General features: G+C 50.5%; 1 protein-coding gene across 26 annotated transcripts in view; it reads left to right on the plus strand.

The window, feature by feature from the left end:
• Positions 1-1,435: 1,435 nt before the first annotated feature.
• CELF4 (CUGBP Elav-like family member 4) overlaps positions 1,436-20,351 on the plus strand; it is a gene marked incomplete at its 5' end in the record, with an annotated part of 298,894 nt that continues 279,978 nt past the window's right edge. For all 26 annotated transcript variants that reach the window (XM_082852748.1, XM_082852742.1, XM_082852749.1 and 23 more), the window contains one exon: positions 1,436-1,721. In XM_082852748.1, coding sequence (XP_082708874.1) covers positions 1,436-1,721 — 286 coding nt within the window. The remainder of the gene's footprint in view (positions 1,722-20,351) is intronic.

Here is a 20,351-nt window from a genome sequence, read left to right on the forward strand (position 1 = left end):
GTCCCTCGTGCTGGCTCACCGGCCACCGCGCCCAGAACCTGCCTGCTTCCCAGCCGGGCGAGCGGGCCGAGGCGCCCGGCTCCTACCTTCCTCCCGCCAGCCGCCTGCCGGTCCAGCCGCCGCGCTTTGGGGCGGGGAGGCCGTCCGGGACGGAATACCCACCTCCAGCCTTCGCGGGCGGGCTGGGACGAGGGTCGGGCCCCGACTCTCTACGCCCCGTCCCCCCAGCGCTGCCCAACCGCTCCCCAGACCCGTCCTCCCCAGGTAGCTCGGGTGGCGGTAGATGCCGTGCGGGAGGGCGAAGATTTGGGGCTGCTCTGGCAGGTTGGGGATGCGAGGAGGGAAAAAGCAGAGAAAGACGGTGAGAGCGCGCGCGCGAGAGAGCTCTTGTCTACAGATTTATCCACATAACATATATTTATGTAGCATTTTTTTCTCTCGACACTGATCAATGCGCACTCGGATCGCTGGGCGGACTTCCTCCAAGCCGGCTCGCTTTTTCAAGTCTAAATAAAGGGAACCAGATGGGAGAAAAAAAGCGCCCATTCCACCTTCGCCGCCGCCCCGCCCGCCGTCCCTGCCTTTGCTTCGCCCGCCTGGCGCTCTAATAGAGCGCAGCTCAGGGGATAACGCCCCCCTACATACCCACACGAAAATGAAAATCAATGTTTTTTTAAAAAAACAAAAAGTTGCACCTGCTGCTATTACAAAAAGAACCCCCGAAAGGCAAAGAGGAAGCCAGCAGCCCCGTTCCTAACTGGCACCCGCTCCCCGCGGCCGCCTGGCCCGGAATCTCAGCGCCTCCCGAAGAGCCATGCGCCTGGCGCTATTTATAGCCGGGGGCCGTCTCGGACTGTACCACCGCTGCTCGCCGGGGCCGCCGACAGGGGAGGCGCGGCGGGGCCGGCGCCGCCCCACGCCACCCTGCTCCAGGCCGCCGCCCGCCGCCGCGCTGAGCCCCCCCGCCTTAATCTCGCCCTCCCGGCCCAGCGCCCCCCTCTTCCGCGCGCGCACACTCGCCGCCCCCACCCCTGGTCTGACTGGGAACTTGAACCGGTCCAGCCTGTTTAAACGCAAAGGACAGAGATCCTGTCTGTTCAATGTAAAAAAAAAAAAAAAAAAGAAAAAAAAAGAAAAAAAAAATCTGATCAGACCGAAAGAGAGAGAGAGAGAGAGAGGGAGAGAGGGAGAGAGAGAGAAGAGAGGGAGGGAGAGAGAGGGGGGAGAGGAGAGAGAGCGCGAGCGCGAGCGAGCGAGAGAAGAGAGGAGAAAGAGAGAGAGCAGAGAGCGAGAGGAGAGCGAGGTGTAGAGAAACCGAGGGGGAGAGAACCCGAGTGTGTGTATGCGTGTGCGTGTGTGAGCGCGAGCGAGCTTGCGAGGGAGAGGAGCGAGAGAGTGCGAGCAAGAAAGAATAAAAGGAAAGAAGATTTTCTCTATGTATATAAAGATGGCCACGTTAGCAAACGGACAGGCTGACAACGCGAGCCTCAGTACCAACGGGCTCGGCAGCAGCCCGGGCAGCGCCGGGCATATGAACGGATTAAGCCACAGCCCGGGGAACCCGTCGACCATTCCCATGAAGGACCACGATGCCATCAAGCTGTTCATTGGGCAGATCCCCCGCAACCTGGATGAGAAGGACCTCAAGCCCCTCTTCGAGGAGTTCGGCAAGATCTACGAGCTTACGGTTCTGAAGGACAGGTTCACAGGCATGCACAAAGGTGAGTGCACCTTTCGCTCCCAACTTTGCCGGGGAGAAAGAGCGGGCGGGCGGGCCGATCGGCCAGCGACGAACGAGCGAGCGGGAGACGGCGCGAGAGGGAGCCTCGGGCGGACGCCGAGGAGGGAGGCGCTCCGGCAGCAGAGACCGGGACTGGGGTGCGTGGGGAGCTGTTCGCCGGGGCAAGGCTGGGTTTTGGGCAAAAAGCTGATAGACGCGGTTTCGTGGGGAGAGAAGCGGGAGCAGAAGAAGAAGAGAAAGAGAGAGAGGATCGAGGGGAAACGGGGCTTGGATTTTTGGGTACAGCGACTTGAAAGACTGGGATGGGGACGTCTGCACCGGCCGAGCCCGGGACGCTGAGCAGACTGGCGGGCTCTCAGCCGGCCGGGGACCAAGGGTGCTGTCCATCGCCGTGGTGCTGAAATACTAAGCGGCGGTGGTTTTCTCCTTCTCCGCTCCGGGCCAGAGTAGCAGGAGCGCAGCCGTCTAAAAAGAAGAGAGGTGACAGATTCAAAGATACATTTTTTATTTCGCTATCAATTTAACAGTAAACTCTCCGTGTCGAGCTGTGTGCCTGAATAATCCGGTTGTGGTGCGAGTGGCGGAGGAGGGGTTGGGGGGGTTAGTTGTTTGAAGGAAAGGGGGACAAAACCTAAGGTAAGAATTAGCAAAGAACCAGCCATCCCCTGGGTGGAGTGGGGGGGTCAGGGAAGCCTGGATGATCCCCTCCTCCAGAAAGCAGGGCTTCGAGAAAAAAATCTGTGTGTGAAAGATATGCATTTTGGAGGGTGTATCCTAAATTATCCCAAACTCACCATGCAGAGAGGTTTATAGTACATCGTTTCTTTCCCTTGAAGCAATCATTACTAGTGAGTGCTTGGAGGAGGGGGAAGCAGAATGATCAAAGAATTAAAACCCAGCAACTTTTTAGGAAAGTGGTCATGGGAATTGTCTGCAGCCTGCCTGTTTTCTCCTTGTTTTATTATCTTTAAGGCAGAGCCCCAAACGTGTTCAGTTGTAGAACGTGTGTGGGTGGCTGGTGGGTGATGAAATTAGCCCAGTGCTTGCTCCCTAACAGTAATGTATAGGATGTGCAGCGGGAATTAATCGGGGCTGGAGCTGTGTAGGCAAGTTAAATGCTTTCTGAGAGAGATTGATCGTCAGGCAGAGAAGGAGCATTGGGCTAAGGAAGTTGTAAGGGATGTGTATGGACGTTCCGTTTTTAATAAACAGTAGTGTGGAGAGCTGCTGAAGATGCTGTGTTAGAGCTGGTGGTTTAAAAGATGAAAACACACACACGCACATGCACACCTACCCACACACAGAGGGCAGCCTCATCCTTGGCCACAAATGGGCTATGAACAGAGCTGATCCTCCGGCACATTAGGTGCAGAGCGCGGAGCTGTCTGGTTCTCTAAGCAGCAGTGGTTTTCACTATCACAGCCTCCCTCCTTCTTCAGCCCTCCCTTCATCCGAATACTAAGCAGAGCTCCGAACTCTTCATAGTTGGAGTCCCAGAGAGCAGTTTTTATTGGCTTTAGCATCTTCCAGCTTGCCTGCTGAGGAGTAAATCTTAAAGTTAATGGCATGTTGAGTAGCACAAAAACATAGCAGAATGGAAATATACTGGGTTTGCTGGGGTGGGGTGAGGGTGGGGGCTGTAATGGAGAGAGAAACCAACCTTTATTCAATATGGAGAAAATGTCTGTTCAGAAGAGAAACTGGAAAGGTGGAATGGGGAGGCAGTCTTCGAAATAATATCAGTTTCCCCCTTTTTCACCCTCCTTCTCAAGTCAACCATATCTCTGTAGTTTTTCCCTTTCCAATCAAGCTCCCTAGAAGCTAATCAAGGTTTGTATTAAACCTTTGTCATTTTAATATGTCCCCAGATTTTAAAATAGTAATAATGAAAATTAAGAAGCAGAGGTAGAGAAATACTTTGCCCATCTTAATGATAGGTTCTTGTGGGGATTTGAGATTTTAAAGTTTAAAAAAATCAGTATCCACTAGAGGCAAAAAGACAGTTGTGAAGAACTGAGCTTCCTATGAGATCTGGGTTGGAGCACTTTATTTGCTTCTTTATTCCAAATGAAGATAATCTTAAGCAATATTCCTTGGTTTCTTCTCACGATCGCTTGCTAGTATCATCACTCTGTTTCTGATGTTTTGGGGGCTCCCTTTTACTATAGCAAAGATGTAGAATTATCATCATCTGCATCAGCGAGGCAGAGAAGGTTAAGATATAGTCGCATCGTATGTATCATATCATATATATGCATACACATATCTGGCGAGGATTCCTATGACAAGCAAAACTTCATTTTCTAAATAATTCCTCCTCTAAACTGGCTCAGTCAGGGGCAGGCAGGCCCGTTGGCTCTGGAATGCTGGGTGCTTCATTGTCAAAGCTCACCCTTCAGAGCCTGAGCATATTTTTTTTTCCTATGAAACTTCCTGCCTCTCCATCCCTCAGATTTTTATAGGCAAGGTTGGCCCACAATGTCCCTAACAGTGCTTGGAAGCTCTGAGAGAGCTGAATAAATGAGACAGTTTCCGAGGCCTGGTTTATTCATTCCTAGAAGAGTTTGAACTCCTCCTTCAGTGATACCGCCTGATTTATTAGCTAATCCTGATAAAATAAGCTTCCGGCCACCTTAAAAAATTACTTGCTTGCCATTGGTGATTAATTACTGTTTAGTCAAAAGCATGATGAGGCTTGAAGAATGAGGGTTGTATTTGACTTCTAGATTTCCCCCAAGTCTAAATTATAACATGAGGCTAGGGATAGAAACGTGCCTTTGTTAAGCCTGGTTTCGGGGTATATTTGTGGCTTTTTCTTTCCCCTTCTTGAATTTCTAACTTCTAATGAATCATACTGGGATAAAATTGAGAGACATGACAGGATACTGGCCTTCAGTGTGGATGGAATACATATGCTACTGGTTAAAAAAAGAAGAAAAAAATAAGTAAAAATTAAATTAAGTACATGAGATTTCAGGTGGGTATCCATTTGTTGGCCACCTGCCATTTCTGGTAACTAAAGAAGGAAACAGTTCTAAGGGTTAATGGAATACCTGCCATGCGTAGAGTGAACCTTAAAAGGCAATTACTCCAGTCAAATTGGGAGTCTGGAGGAGGGAGTAGGTGTGTGTTGTGGAGAAAACCCGGCCGTATCGGAGAAAGGCTGTTGGGCTGGGGAGGCAGCAAATAGCAGTTGTGGACTAGCGTGATTACCGTAAAGGTAAATTCACCCCCTGAAGAACAGAAGGCAAATGGGTAGGGGGAGATCTGGGCGCTAGGCAGAGAGAGAAAGAAAGGAAAAAGCCCAGAACAATTTGAAGAAACAACACCTAAGGAAGAAAACCCAGTTTAATGCAAACTCTCCCGGCTAACTCAGAGTCTCCTTTTCTCCCCCATTAGAAGCACTTCGAGAAAGATTGTTTTTCCAGGCTCCAAAGAGAAAGACATTAGGCTATTGATTAAAGAAGAGAGAGGCAAACTCCCAGGGTATCAGCAGAAGTGAACTGAGGACGAATTTTGCCCCTTCTTATAGAATTTTTCTCCTTTGGAGAAGGAAACAGGTCATCCACTAGTCTAATTCTTCCCTTCTATCACTTTTTATTTATTTCTATTTTATTCCTTGTATTTCCTGAAAAACAAAGGCAGTGACTGAAAATACGTACACACACACACACACACACACACACACACGACTGCTAACACACACACACATACACAGTTAGTGGATCACACATGAACAAGCCAAAATCCATTCATAACTTTGGTCTTATCTAGCAGGATAGGAGGCAGCAAAGACTGAGTTACTGGGAGACATAAAGACTAGTGCTCTCTGGATAGCCATATTATAATGCATTATCTTTAAAGTCATTTAAGTCCAATTTAAGTGGTATTTAGTATAATATTTATGAATTAATGTGATCTAAGCATAGGGCTGTCCCCAAAGGTTTAAACAGCCTTTACTACTGATATGTGCTTGTTCCCGGAGCCTGCGATGCATTTTAATCTAAACAGCTAAGTCCTCATCACAGTCCCTCTTGTTAACCAGTCAGAACAGATCTGTGGCCTGGATAACCACTCTGCATTGAGATTTTCCCCTGCTGCATGGAGGAAAATCTACTCTAGTGGCAGCCCGGGGGCTCCCAACCCAGGAGCCACAGCTTCAGGGACGTCGGGCCCTCATAATTTCATACTACATCCAGAGGGAGGGTGGGGACAGAGTAATGGAACCTTCTGTGCTTTGAGCTCTGGAGAGTATATCATTTAGAAATATACTCATCGTCAGATGCACAACCTCTCATTTCAATGGTATCTGAGTAGTAAATTCCTCAAGCCCCTTGATTTGGGGTACAGCTGGGAGAAGGGGAAAGGGCAAGGGTTATGATTATGTTCGGGTGATTTGTGACCATCTTCATAAAATTATGTCTGGTATTTTTGTGTAAGAGGTAACAATTCTCAAAACATCGAGTTTCTGCCACTTGACTTTAGCTGAAAGAGCTCATTGGTTTTTTTTTGTTGTTTTGCCTTTTTTTTTTTTTTCCTGAGATAGGTGAATTAAAGCTAGTGAGGTTCTATCTGATTTCTGTTTTCAAATGAGTCTAAGAGACAGGGAAGCCGAAGTATCAGCATGGGCATCAGCTCAAGTAAGATGAACCTTTAAAAACTACTCGGAAAAATAAAAATTCAGTTCTGTTCAGGGAAAAACACTAGCAGAATGGCTGGACACACACCTACAGCTTTTAAAAGAAAGATTTGCCTTGTGAGACAGAGATGTGGAAAATGAGATAGCTGTAATAAGAAGAAAAACATTTAAAAATAAGTTTCACTAAAGAAAATTAGCAATAGTAATTGTTGCAAAGTTAAAATAAACCTAAACAACTGCCTCCATTAAAAAAAAAAAAAAACCCTCCAAATTCCAGACGTTGATAAGTATCCTATCTAGGAGCAAAGAAAAAAACTATTGGGAATTGATTAGTTTATTTAAGACGCTGGTGGTTATTTGCTGGTTGTGCATGATTTCATTTATCTTTTAAACAGACTTCCCGAGAATTGACACACACATACACACACACACACACACCACACACAGAGATAAATCAATATGCACATGTGCACGTATATGCATCCATGTGCAAGCATGACTAAGCGCATCCCACACATATGGGAACCAGGGCTGGCCTAGATTTTACTGCAATTCAACAGGGAGATGTTAACACTCTTTCTCCCCCACCCTGCCCCACTCAGCTTTAATGGGGAATTCTAGATTGGGTAGAAAGAACCCCCTTGGCATACTTTCACTCTCTCCACCTGCTCCAGTTGGCTGACATTTGTGACTTCTCAAACAAAAAACAAAATAAAACAAAAAGAAAAGCATTTCTTGAATGAAGTCATAGCTTTAAAACAACCCAAAGGAAAACAATTACAAACACGTATGCCATAGATATGCAAACGTCCCCTCAGTTCATGCGTATTGTAAAGTTTTCAGAGTGCTTTCAAAGAGCTGATTGCTGGGGGGCTTTCCTGATACCCAGTGATCTCAGCACTCTCCGGTGACTCGAGCAAAGGCCATTATCACTGTCATTATTATTATTATCATCATCATCCTCATTATTATAATTTATAGACCAGGATGGGAGAGGAGCTTCTGAGTGATGCCTGAGGAGATATCCAAAACACCCACTCTTTGGTTGAGAAAAGAGCTGGTCTCACTTGCTTCTGATGGATTTAGGAAAAACACTGCACAGCTCACACCTTCCAAGTCACCAGAGGGTGGTCAGTGTCCAAACTGACCCAGGAGGGATCTCAGTATAGAAGATTTGGAATGAGTACTCTGTAGAGGAGAGGAAGATGCAATAGAGAATGAGGCCCAACATCGTAGGCAGAAAAAAGGAAAACTGAAAGTTGGAAGGCCAAAATGCCAGCCGCAAGCTGGGATCACTGGTTGACAGTGGCTGAAACTGCAGCAGCTTCTGAACTTGGAAGGGAAATCCCATGTGACATGCTGAGAGAAGAGCTCGAGGGTGTGAAAATCTGTGTGTGTCTCTGGGTACTGGAGGGTTGGGGGAGGGAAGATGCTGCAGCCTGCGTGGGTGTTGGTGTGAGTGCATGCGTGTGTGTGTGTGTGTGTGTGTGCGTGTGTGTGTGTGCGCACATGTGCGCGCAGGGAAGACATGACAAATTCAAGTGTCGTGGAGATGATGTTAGGGGTAGTTTCATCTTGCAAGGCTATGTGTGTGATCAGGGAGATGGTTGATGAAGAACAGAGGAGAATGACGCTGTCCTTGTGATTATGTACATGCTCCACCTCAAAACTCGTGGCTTGGATTTGTCAATGATCTAAGTTCCAGTGTGGAGGCGTGCTCTTGTTCATCTGCCTGATAGCCCCACTCAGAAGTCCAGGTTGGGGAGAGGGTTCATCTCCCCCCACACATCACTCTTCAAAGGCTTGCCCACTTCTGCTCACCTACTGACTCATTTTAGAAATGACCTTCCATCCAAGATCTGAGTGGCCAGCCACAGAGCCCCCCTCTCTGCAGAGATCATTCCCTCCACTCTCTGCATTCCCTACTCCACCTGCTGCCACTTGGCATCCCTGTCCAACTTTTCTTTTGTAGTGCTTTCACACATACACACACACACACACACACACACACACACACACACAGAGAGACATACACATACAGGGGAGTTGACCGAGTCAGTCCAGCTAGGCCCTGGCAAGCAAAGGACTGCATTAGCCTGAATGCACACAGGGGTGGCAGGGACCTGGTGGCCCGCCTTTTGGGCTCTCTACAAGGAAATCACATCCTCTTCCTCTACTTTTAACTTTTCTGCAGCCCCTCATATACACGTATTCTCCAAGAATCACAGAAGGCATCTAATTCTGCCCAAATAGCCTAGGGAAGGGGCACAGAGCCCCCAGCTTAGTTGGAGCCCTTTTATGCTCTTCCAACTCCCTCTTTTCTTTTTTCTCCTTGCTATTTAAGATGCCCTCGAAAACCCACAGTGGGTCTGAAGAGAAAGATACATGTTCCACTTGGCAACGTGAGGGTATGGTTAAAGATGCCAGGGCAAGAGGATGATGATGGGGTAGAAACGGTGGCAGAGGAATTCCCAGAGTGGATGTGCTTGCCCTAAGGGCTTCCTCCATCTCCACTCATCCAGTTTCCAGTGGCCCCTGGATGTGTATAAAGCCGAAGATACATCTCTGCCCACAGAAACCAACAAAGCAGCCAGGTGGGCAGCCCCAGGGTAATTGCCCTCCTTTCTGTGTCCCTCCGGGAGCAGAAGGGGATGTGTTCAGGACCAAGGAGTCACAGGGCTGCTCCCCTTCCACTCACGCCACCTTTGGTTTCCCTTATCCTCCCTTGTATATCTCCCCTCCAGCATAAGCTGACTGACACTCAAATGAAGCAATTCCCAGCAGCTCAGCTCAGGAGCAAATCCTACGTGGCCATCTGCAAGGTGTAAATAAATGTGTGCCCTCGTGGAGACAGACATAGTTCTGGTTCCGTGAGGATGGAACACCAAAAATATTGATCAAAGCTCAGGAAAAAAAAATTGATAATGAGCTGGCCTCCAACAAGAGTTTAGTTGACGGAGACTTCTGAAGGCCGGCTCTGGACAGCGCATAAAACTGACCACGATGTTACTTTATTGCAATACACTCTGCTTTAATTAATTAATCACCTTTGTTAAGAGCTGCTCCAGACCAAAGGTTTCTGGATACTTAGCAGATCTTACTAACAAAGCCCCCATGCATTAGGCTATCCTACTGCTCACGGTGATGCAAGCAACCTTCCTTCCCATTTTCTTTCCTCTTAGCTGTGGCTTCTTCCTCTTTGTTAGAGATGAATGGATCTTACCGCACAGCCGTTCTGTCCTAGGATGGGGATGGTGAGGGGTGTTGCCCGCTGAGGGCATGGGGCTTCCTCTCAGCAGCTGTTTCTAAAATTACATGACTAAGACTTGGTTCACCTTCAAATCTATCTGGCTGAAATGGGGAGTGTCAATAGAATAAAAACAGAGCTCGTGGAAATGCAAGAGACGTGTGTATGTGTGTGTGTGTGTGAGTGTTTGTGTGTGTAGGCACGTGCACAAGCAAGTATGTGCACATCCACATAAATATTATGGGATCGATACATTTCACATCCGCTGCCCACACCTCTTAACTTCTCCCTCCTGTCTCTTGAGCACCTGTGCTACTGTCGTATTTCACTCTGAGAAATGCTCGGAGCTGAAGCGTGTATAGATGATGCTATATTGAACCAAGCCATTGTTTGGATTCGGTTACGGAGTCCGGGTACGCATTGAAGGATGGTCCTCGCCCGGCGTAGGTGGTGCCTAAAGAATCTACTTCTCCAGATATGACAGGAACCTTACTCTCCAGAGTCCCCAAAACCTACAAACTGACAGGTGACTTACTTGAAAGCAACCCTTGGAGTCATTCTAGGAAGATTTGAATGCCATACGTGGCTGTTTGTTCATTATTCTAATTTAATGATGCAGTCACACCTAATTAATCCATGTCTGGTTTATTCACACACTACGTCTGAGGATCCAAAAGATCTCTCTAGCTAGCTGGCTTCCCTTTACAGGGGCGAGTGAGGGGGCTCCCCCGGCAAGTGAGCGTGTCCGGGTCCAAACAGGAACGGATCACCGTAGACAGACTCGATGAAGGCGCTGTCCACCCACGTAAGAATGACAGCAGTTACAGAGATGACAGCAATCAGAGACTAGCGACGAGATCTGTGTGCCTGTGGGCACACACGTGAGCACACAATGCATGCATTCCACCAGGGCAACCTTCAAATAGGCAACGGGCCACACCCCCAGTGTGTACAAAACAACACGGCCTTATGGAGTGTCAAGCATTCCTATGATTGGGAGTTTCGGTGCAGAAGGTTGTGAGACTGAGCCGAGTCAAACTCCCCTCTCTGGCCTGGAGAAAGCCGAATGCATTGCTGCCGCCGCACAGATAAAGAGACTGAGGCCGGGAGCAGCAAAGTGCAGTCTGCAGCGTGGCCCTCAGCGGACCTCCCCATAGCTGCTTCTGGACATACCGCTCCCAGTGAGTGCTGCCTCTCGCCTGGCAGGTACATTGAGAGAACAAGGATCAACCTAATAATATCCTTATAAAGCCAAGCCTCCTGTGCTAGTCCTAGGAGACAAGAGGCATCCAAAGATCAAACACTACATCACAGTGTATTTGTAAGCACTCTCTGATACAGCTACCTCCCCATAATGCTCTAATTGACTATTTGATCAGCTCTAAAAGGCCCGGTGTTCAAGACAGACTCACACACATTCACACACTCACACACATACCCTCCCCACACAAGCACACGCATGCAGTCTCTCTCTTGCACGTGGCACTGTACCCATACCAGTTCATCCAACAAACGTAGATCTGCACAGGAGACGCTTGATGTTGAGTGAAATCACACACCTGAGATCATACATGCCCTTCCATTAATGGGCTTATCAATAGCTCTTAAAGAAATGTGACAGCCAGCCCAGAGTGATTCAGTTGTATGGACAAAGGTCAGCATATAGATATCCATTATTAATAATATCAATATCTTGGTTGACCAATATAACCAGAAACTGTATCATGTCGCTGCTGATGGGCAAGTCTAGGAGGACTCCTCTGCAAGAGCAGGAAATTATGCCCATGTAAAATTAATCATATTGACTGGTTCTAAGAATATACGGAGAGGTGAAGATGTTGAGAGCTCTTTCCATGGTGGGAAAGGGGGACCTTGTTCCCAGAGGCTCCCTGGTCTTGAACCCTTGGAAAGCACCCAGGAAGGAGGTGTCTACCAGGGCAACCTTCAAATAGGCAAGAGGCCACACCCCCAGTGTGTACAAAACAACACGGCCTTATGGAGTGTCAAGCATTCCTATGATTGGGAGTTTCGGTGCAGAAGGTTGTGAGACTGAGCTGAGTCAAACTCCCCTCTCTGGCCTGGAGAAAGCCGAATGCATTGCTGCTCCCACACAGATAAAGAGACTGAGGCCGGGAGCAGCAAAGTGCAGTCTGCAGCGTGGCCCTCAGCGGACCTCCCCATAGCTGCTTCTGGCCATACCGCTCCCAGTGAGTGCTGCCTCTCGCCTGGCAGGTACACCAAAAAGAACGCTTTCCCTCATCCGGCCTCCGCTTTCCAGCAGGGTGAGGTAGAGGAGAGGTGTTCTCTGGACAGGAAAAGAAAGAAATAGGATCCCCTAACCATTATCCACCCAACATATCCACATCTTTCTGTCAAATCAATACTTGGCATGGCTTGGTCTCACCGGATGGGGCACAGAGAGCATCCCTGTACCCGCTGTGTGAAGAGGTCTATCTCTGAGGGGTGGTGTGAGCCTGAAGCGGCATCCCCAGTTATAGGGCTGGATATTGGGCTCGGGGGGATGTCAGTGTGCACCCTTTGCAGCTTAAAGGTCCCAGGAAGAAAGGCACCCAATCCCATCAATCATGTGACTGGGTTCTTGAGACCAGCAGAGCCAGGGTCTTTTCTTGTCAGCCTTGTTGGTCAGGTTGGTATGGTCTGGACTGTAGAAGGCCGTCGCTCACTCAGTCTCACCTCCAGGCACAGTGAGCAGGAAGGAAAGGGAAGGCCGTGTGTCCTTGGCCTTGGAATTGTCTGGCACGCCCCTGGCCTCTCATGGCCTTGCGCACTGGAGCCCAGCTCAGGCTGTTCCAGGTCCTCCTTGGCCACGCTGGGCAGCACCTGATCAGGTGTTCTGAGGGAGAAGTGGACAGCAGAGACTCCAGTGGCCGAGGGCTTGGCAGAGAGAGACGGAACAGAGCCGACAATTTGGATCATTTCTTTTCTCTGTTCCCAGAGCCTGTGCAGGTAGCTGGAAGGGAGACTGCCTTAGAGGCCAGGTCCCCTGGTGGGGTGATGATGGACGATAGGAAAGGACCTGCTAAGGTGCAGGGGAGATGCCTTTGATGTAAAGGAAGGAGAGGAGATGGTCCCTGTGGCTGGGGTAGGAGCGCTTGGAACTCAGCAGACAGGCCACCTGCCTCCCCCTCCTGGCCTCTGGCACACTCAGAGTCCCTCCAGACACTTACACCCAGCCCTTGGGACAAAGGGCCTTGGCCAGTCTCTGTTCCCTCCCCCGTGCTAATGGCCCAGCCTTGTTAGCTGAGGCTACCTTGGACAGTTCCCAGATCTCTGGACTTGCCCACCACCGGGGCCCAGACTAGGCATGGCCACAGAGGTGTTTGGGGAGGGTGTACCCTCCTGGTCCACAGAGCCACACCGCTGCCTCGACCCCAAAGGCCTGGGTCTAAGGAACTCTAGGAGAACAGCCCAAAGCCAAGAGGCTAGGAGCCTCCTGTAGACCCTTTCCCTACCTTAGGGAGGGGTCCCCAAACTGTGCATGTGGAGGGGCTCCCCTCTCCTCCAGCAGTTGCCTGCCCTCTGACCGTGAGAGCGAGAACTTCCTACTCTCAAGCAGGGCCCCTGAAGCCGAGACGCCGCTCCCGCCGCAGTCCTGGCTCGGTGTCCAAACCTCTCCCGCACACCACTCCTTACCCTTACAGGACAAGGGGGGCACTCCTCTTACGCATGGGAGCCCCGTGTAGGAGTCGGCTGCATGGGACCCTGAGCCCAAGCCTGGGGCACCAGCAAAACGGCGCCAAGATGAAACAAGAGAGGAGGATCAGAAGATCCAGAAAGTATTGTAGTTCAGTATGCAGGTGCGTTTGGTTTCATTTCAAAAATGAATAATTCGTGTACGGTTTAGTACGGATTTTATTCTTCATTCCCTGTGTTGCGGCACCAGAATCTTTTCTATACTTAGGGGTCTGACATGGGTCCAACTCCAAACTGTTATATCCCTCAGCTTTTGCAAAGGACTCTCCAAATGCCCCCAGAAGGCACACACGCACACTCAACCCTGTGCCTGACCACCCGGGCCTGGGCACAGGATTGATTAGTTAGTGATCATTTGGCACACCTGCCACCCAGGTCCAGCTGAGACCCCAGGGCAGCAGCTCCAGGGCACCAAAGTTCCGTGGGCCATCGGAGTGAGAGGCACAGGGCGGGAGAGCCACCACTGGCTTATTTCCAGGCTTCATTTTCTCTTGCAATTTTTAACTCTTTTTCTTAAAAACTGAGACCTCCGCTTTGCTCTCATCTTATTTCAATAAGTAGATTATTAGATTTATTTTAGAGTCAATTCTGTTGTTATTGTGTTGGGCAGGTTTGAAAATCCACTGGAATGAGAAGTAAAGGGTGAGGCCTGGGGCTGGAAGGGACGAGGCAGCCAGCAGGTCCCCAGAGAGAGGAGAGGAATGCAGATAACCGGGCGGTGTCTCGGCTGGGAAAGCGCGCCCGAAGGCAGCAGCGAGCAGCCACTCCACAGGCCAGGTCACAGTGGCAGGCAGCTGGACGGGAGGACAGGAGCAGAGGCCCAGGCGGTGGCCGCAGAGCTGCAGCCGGGGGCGCCAGGTTCCTGCTCCCTTCTGTGTGAGACCCCCATCTGCGACTCACACTGTCTCCAAAGCCTTGGTTTGTTTCTCCCGAGTTTCTCAAGTTTCTCAGCAAAACATTAACCCTGAATGTTCTGACTTATGTCAGCTGAGCCAGGCTGGTCCACAACAGAGGCCACAGAGCCGGGAGGAGAGGGTCCCCCAAGGCTGGCAGAGGCAGGAGAATCTGGCTGGGGCAACAGCAGGGGAGTCATCGACCCAGCTGCAGTCTGCATCTAGGGCATACCAGCCCCATGCGGAGAGCAGGGTGCCATGCCTACCCCCGTGGGGCAGGGCAGCCTTCTGCAAAGCAGAGAGCAAGTGCAGCATTCCAATCTGATGGGGGAGACACTCAGGGAAGACCAGGGTGGGGTGGGGGCAGAAACACGCCTCCCTCAAGGAGGCAGATTCATGTGCGACTCAGGTGCCCTGAGGGTCAAGTCCTCTCCTCGGAAGGCGGGAACCCACCATCACCACCGAGAAGATCTGGGTGTGCTAGGAAGCAGCAAACCCACAAATATAAGACTACCCAATGCTAATGTCCTGTGTGGGGAATGAGGGACCCCCCCCAAAGAGGAGTAATCAGATAGGGGTACCAGCTTCCGGCCCAAGGGGCTTGGCCCCAGGCTCCCAGGTAGAGAGGGTGGCAGAAGCCCGGCTGGGACATGGGAACAAGGCAGAGCAGAGCCTGGAGGCTAGCTTGCTGCTGGCCTGCTTGTTTTGTTTCGTTTTGTTCCATTATGTTTCGTTTTTGTCCCACTGCAGTAAAGTCTTGTTCTCAGGCTGGTGGATAAAGGAATTTCTCACTTTGAATAAATTTCGACCTACCACCGGCCCAGCTGAGAGAGAAGAGTTGGGTGCAGGGGTAGGTGGGTGGGTTGCAGGTATGTCTGAGGAAGGTGGTGACACACATAGGACCTGCAAGAACAGGCCTCACCTTCTTTGGGGCTTCAGTGTCCTTCAGCTGTCCGAACGGCAGCCCACTTGGGCTGAGAGATTACTCGTGGAATATTTCAACCCATGCCCATGTTCCCTGTCACCTAGTCAGGCATCCAGACTGTCCCCAAAGCTTACTCAGCTGAACATCCCGAGCAGTAAACTGGGTGTTTCTAGAGGTGGGAATCTCTCCCTGGCCCTCTGCCCTTCCTCTGTGCTGGCCCCCAGTTCAGGAGTGGCTGCAGGAAGCCAAGCAGTGGGTAGAGCCCAGGACAGCATTTCCTGCGGTGACACTGGTCTTGTGGCTGGAAGAACCTTGGCAGTTCCCAGGAAGAACCACTCCCAGTGTGGACAGCACACCCGGGCAAGGGTGTCAGGCTCCCTGGGCAGCCTGTTTACTGCATGGGAGCAATTGGGGGTGCTTCCTCCATCTCTGGGAGAGAAACCCAGCCCAGAGAAGCAGGAAGAGATGAGGTGATCTTTAGGGCCCCGAACACAGGAGTGTTTGTGGCCGACTCTTTAGCGGAAGGAAAACTCCCCTCGTTCAGGCCTTCCATAGAGCTTGACCCTGCAGCATTCTTCCTGACCCCTGGGATTTCTCAGCGGGGGAGCAGAACTGGGCCCCGTCACGGAGCTGGGGTCCTCCAGTGCCCCCCCCCGCACCAACTCTACACTCCCCCGATGCCCCCAGGCCCCAAACCCCAAGTCCCAGGGCTCTCAGGGCACAACGGTCCCCAACCCAAATGACCTCCCTTTCCTATCCCTTCCAAGTCCTGCCCCTTGCTGATCTGACAAATCAAACTGGGCAGATGCGTCCCTAGCGGCTAATGGACACTAATGAGTTACCGTCACCGGTGACATGTGCCTCGTACAGGGACCTTTTAGAGCCCAGGCCATAACCCAAAGACACATCTCTCGTGGTGGGATTTCTGGCACAAGCCAAGCCAGAGGGAGAGGCCGTGAGGCTGGGAGGCCTCTGGCTGCTCCCTGGGCATGGCCCCGCCTGGCCTAAAGCTGTGTGGCCAGGACATGGACCACCCCCTCCCACGCCACAGGACCAGATGAAGCAGGCAGCAGAGGGGCTCAGACCCTGCCTGTCTCCCAGCAGGGCCAGCGCACCCAGGAGGCTGCCAAGTCAGAGGTCTAATCAAATATTAAACACAGTCAGTAAACTTAAACCAGTGCCGTATCTGAAGCGCCGAGTCCCTTCCCGAGAGCAGCCGAGCTCCAGCTCAGGGACGTTGCCAGGTCAGCTTTGCCTGGGTGCAAGGCTGGGGGCTTCTGGGCCCATGGTGGGCAGGAAAAGGGGAGACACACCGGGACCGTGGCAGGGACGGAGGCTCATGGTTTTTCTCCTCCATTCTGTTATTCATTTCCTCTGATTTTTATCTCATCTCTCCTGATTGTCCTGGTGAAACTTAATAGACAAAGTGAATTTTTATTACATCATCAATATAATCTCCAGCTAATCAGCAGACTCGGGGGCCACCGCAAGCCCTACAGCTCCTCATCTGGCTTCATAAATAGTAGGGACAGTCGCTGCCAAGCGTGACTCCTCCACCTCCTCCCAAGAGGCTTTCTCCCCACTGCTCCCCTTTCCCAGACCTATTCTTGGGGTTTCTGCCTTCCCACGGATCCCCCCCACCCAGTGGGCCACATTGCCGGTCGATGGAGATATCTTCCCCATTCGTATTTTTAGTTTTCTCCCTCCCAGCTTCAGCTGTTAAAATCACAAATCTGGGGCTCGTGTTTTGAATGCCAAAATAGCCTAATGTCGACTGATTTTGATTCTACTTTCCTCTGTGCTCAGAATATGATATGTCATAAGATATTACATAATCCGATAGATCACAGTATATACTCTAAGTCACGTTATATACCAAATTAAGTCATATATTTTACCGTACCTGTATAACCTATATACCAAAGGTGTTTTGGTCATTTAAAGTCAGATCTTGTATCTTATAGACTGTATCATACATGTTAAATTATATATTTCATTTGTATTATAGTATGCCTTCCATTTACATAGCATTTTAATCTGTAAAGGGCTTTCTTGTCTATTACCTCTTTCATCCCTATTGCAACAAGGTACAGTTGATACCTTTTTTATAAAGAAAAATGGAAAAGGGATCATGAAGGAAAATTACAACCTGGTCAAATCCTGCCAGGATACAGCAGAACGGCTCAGGCTCAGAACAGATGCCGGCGAGCCAGGGAAGGGGCCTGGGTGAACCAGAGGGGGCAAAGGCCTGGCCGATGGCCAAGTAGGCAGATTCCTGGGGCCTGGCCTGGGCAGCCCCTGGCCAAAGGGCAGCGATGATTTAAGGAATGTATGATTGGTTTGTCTGTTTCACCACCAACCTGCCCAAAGTTAAAGGTGAAACTGAGTGTATCTTCTTGGGAGGCTGAGCCCGTTCATTAACTCAGGGTGTCTGCTCCCCTGCTCTCTGGGGCCACACCACTCTGCTCTGCAGTGGTTTGGATTTGGGGAAACCAGCAATCATCACTTAGAGTCAAATCCTATAAATAAGGTGGGTGACAAGGCTATTGAATCTGACCTTGGGTGTCCACAACCCCGACTGTTTGAGGGAAGGGGGAATCAGCTCCTTGCAGGCAGATCAGAGCCAGCTCTGGGAGGCGCTGACCACCCTTCACGAAGTCTCCCCTCTGATTCCTGTGCAAAAGTCTGCTTGTTCACATCTGTCCAGCAGATGAGCTGCATGCATCAGAGGGTCTCGGGAAAGCTCCTTCTCTCTGGGCCTGACAGTGCAAGGGAGGCCTGGATCCTCAGAGGGGCCCCTGGGAGCAGGCAGTGTTTGGCACTCTGGACACTGCCTGCTTGCAGAGGTGGCTGGTGCACGAGGGATGGAGCTGGACGCCTGGTCCTCGCCCTGCCCGGCCCTCTGGCTCAGAGTCTCAGCTTTCTCCTCTCTCGAATCACTGCAGTGACCCCTGCTCACCCCACTTCTTAGGGTCATGGTGAGGATGGAATGAGCTAAAAGGAGGGAAAATGAGGTGTAAAAGTTAAAATCTCCAGGGCCATTGTCAAGTATTGAGTGCCAGCACCCCCATCAGAACACAGAGAGCTCTGAAAGTCCTGCTCACTCAGAAATAGGATGCTTGGGCTGACATCAGGATGGACAGGAGGGAATATTGACAAAGCACCTACTACATGGAGTACACGTAGGACTCTTGCTTATTTTATCTCATCAAATCCTCGTGACAAAACTGCGACAGAGATGTCACTGTGCCCCTTTGAATGCCACAGGAACAGAAGCTTGAAGAGCAGGAACTCGATGGAGCTTACGTGCTATGGAGACGCAGAGCCAGAATTTGCAACCATATTTGTCATATTCTCAAACCCCCCACATTTCCATGACTGCAGCTCCCTTTATGGAAGTAAATAAAAAGATCACCTCTTCCATCGCCGTCATTTTACAGATGGGGATACTGAAGCCCTGTGACATTAAAAGCTAACGTTTTCTTAAATTATCCCACGCCACATTTTACAGAGGTTCTGAAAACACACACACACATACACACACACACACACACACACAAGTACATATACACATTACAGACACACAGAGATAACTCACATAAACACACTCTGTTACAGACACACACACATGTATAGACACACAAAGAAATATATACTCACAGACACACATAGGAACACACTCACATAAGGACACTCAGATACCCATGTACACAAGCACACACTCCCAAAAATATAGATATAGCACACACACATAAACACATTTCACAGACACAGACATGCAGAAACATACCGAGTCACACATAGACACAATAGACACACACAGACATGCACACATAGAGATACACACACAGACATAGATGCATATACTCACACAGAAGCACACACTCACACACCAGACCTCAACAAGGCTTAATTAACCATAAGGCCACAGGCACAATTTAGCCCCATCACTCTTTAGAAGGAGAAGCAAAACCAGCTGGTTTAGAGAAAGGGATGACAAGGGCCCAGCTTGGAGGCAGGGAGGGAGCCCAGTGGCCCCCGCAGCTCACCTTTCAGCCTTAGGCCAGGGGCCAAAAGTCATCTCGCCAGCGCCTGTGTGGCGCGGGAGCCCCGTAAAGGTCAAGGCCAAATCCTCGTTAGAAATCAACAAATCTCCAGAAGGCATTTGCTGCGAATGCTCCGTCTGCATTTGTTCTTCCACATCCACCCCCAGGATCCTGGCCAGGTTTCTGCTCAACTGACCAAGACCAAAGGAAGGTCCTGGAGAAATTTGGGGCGGGCCTTTCATGGACCCCCCCAGCCCTGTACATCTGTCCTGGGCAGGTCTAGTACAAGTAAAGCCATGCCTGTGACCAGAAGAGGCACCTCCAGGAAAGAGTGACTGGAAGGGATGAGACGACAGGTGTAGGTTTGCAGCCCATCTGTCCTGGAGGCCAGCACTCGGGCTGCCTCCTCTGTGGCTCCTAGCGCTGAGGGAGGATGTCTTCCCACATCGAACCTCTGCTGTCCACCCAGGCCTGCCCCTGGCCTGCAGGGCTCCTGTCAGTCTATGGGACCACACTTTACCCAGGCTTGGCAGAAAAAGTGGCCCTGTCCATCTGTATTAAGAAAATACACACACACACACACACACACACACACACACACTACATGGAGCAAAGGGTTAGCAATGATGCAATGACAAGGAGCTCATCAGAGAATGGGAAACATATGGTTTTCTTTAGGATAAAATCCTGAGGGTTTGGGAATGAGTCCACTAAATGTTCACCTCCTGAAGGACGAACAAACCATTTGGAAACTGAGACTTTCCGGGGACAATGGGGTGGGCCTGCTCTGCCATGCACGGACCTGGGCCGGGTGTGTTGGATATGAGATGCTCTGGGCTGCCCTGGGAGGTGGTGTGTATGTGTTGCCCCGTCCCACGTGACCCTACTGTGCTGATGGGCCGTGAGGGGTGAGGCTCTGTGGGCAGCTCTGGGGACCATGGAGATAGATATGAACGGCCATGGCGTGGCTAGCTGCTAGCACACGGTGAGTCTGTTCAAGGCATGCTGTGCGGATGCGTGTCGTCTCCTTGTGTTTGGCATTACTGTGTCCTGTGAGTCTCCTGCATGCATGTACACGTATGCTGATGTTGTATGGGGCATGTGTGCGTGTCAGGTACAGGAGAGCAGTGATTTCTGCCCTGGTTC

Source organism: Leucopleurus acutus (assembly GCF_964270905.1).
Source record: "Leucopleurus acutus genome assembly, chromosome: 13".
Classification (NCBI taxonomy): domain Eukaryota; kingdom Metazoa; phylum Chordata; class Mammalia; order Artiodactyla; family Delphinidae; genus Leucopleurus; species Leucopleurus acutus.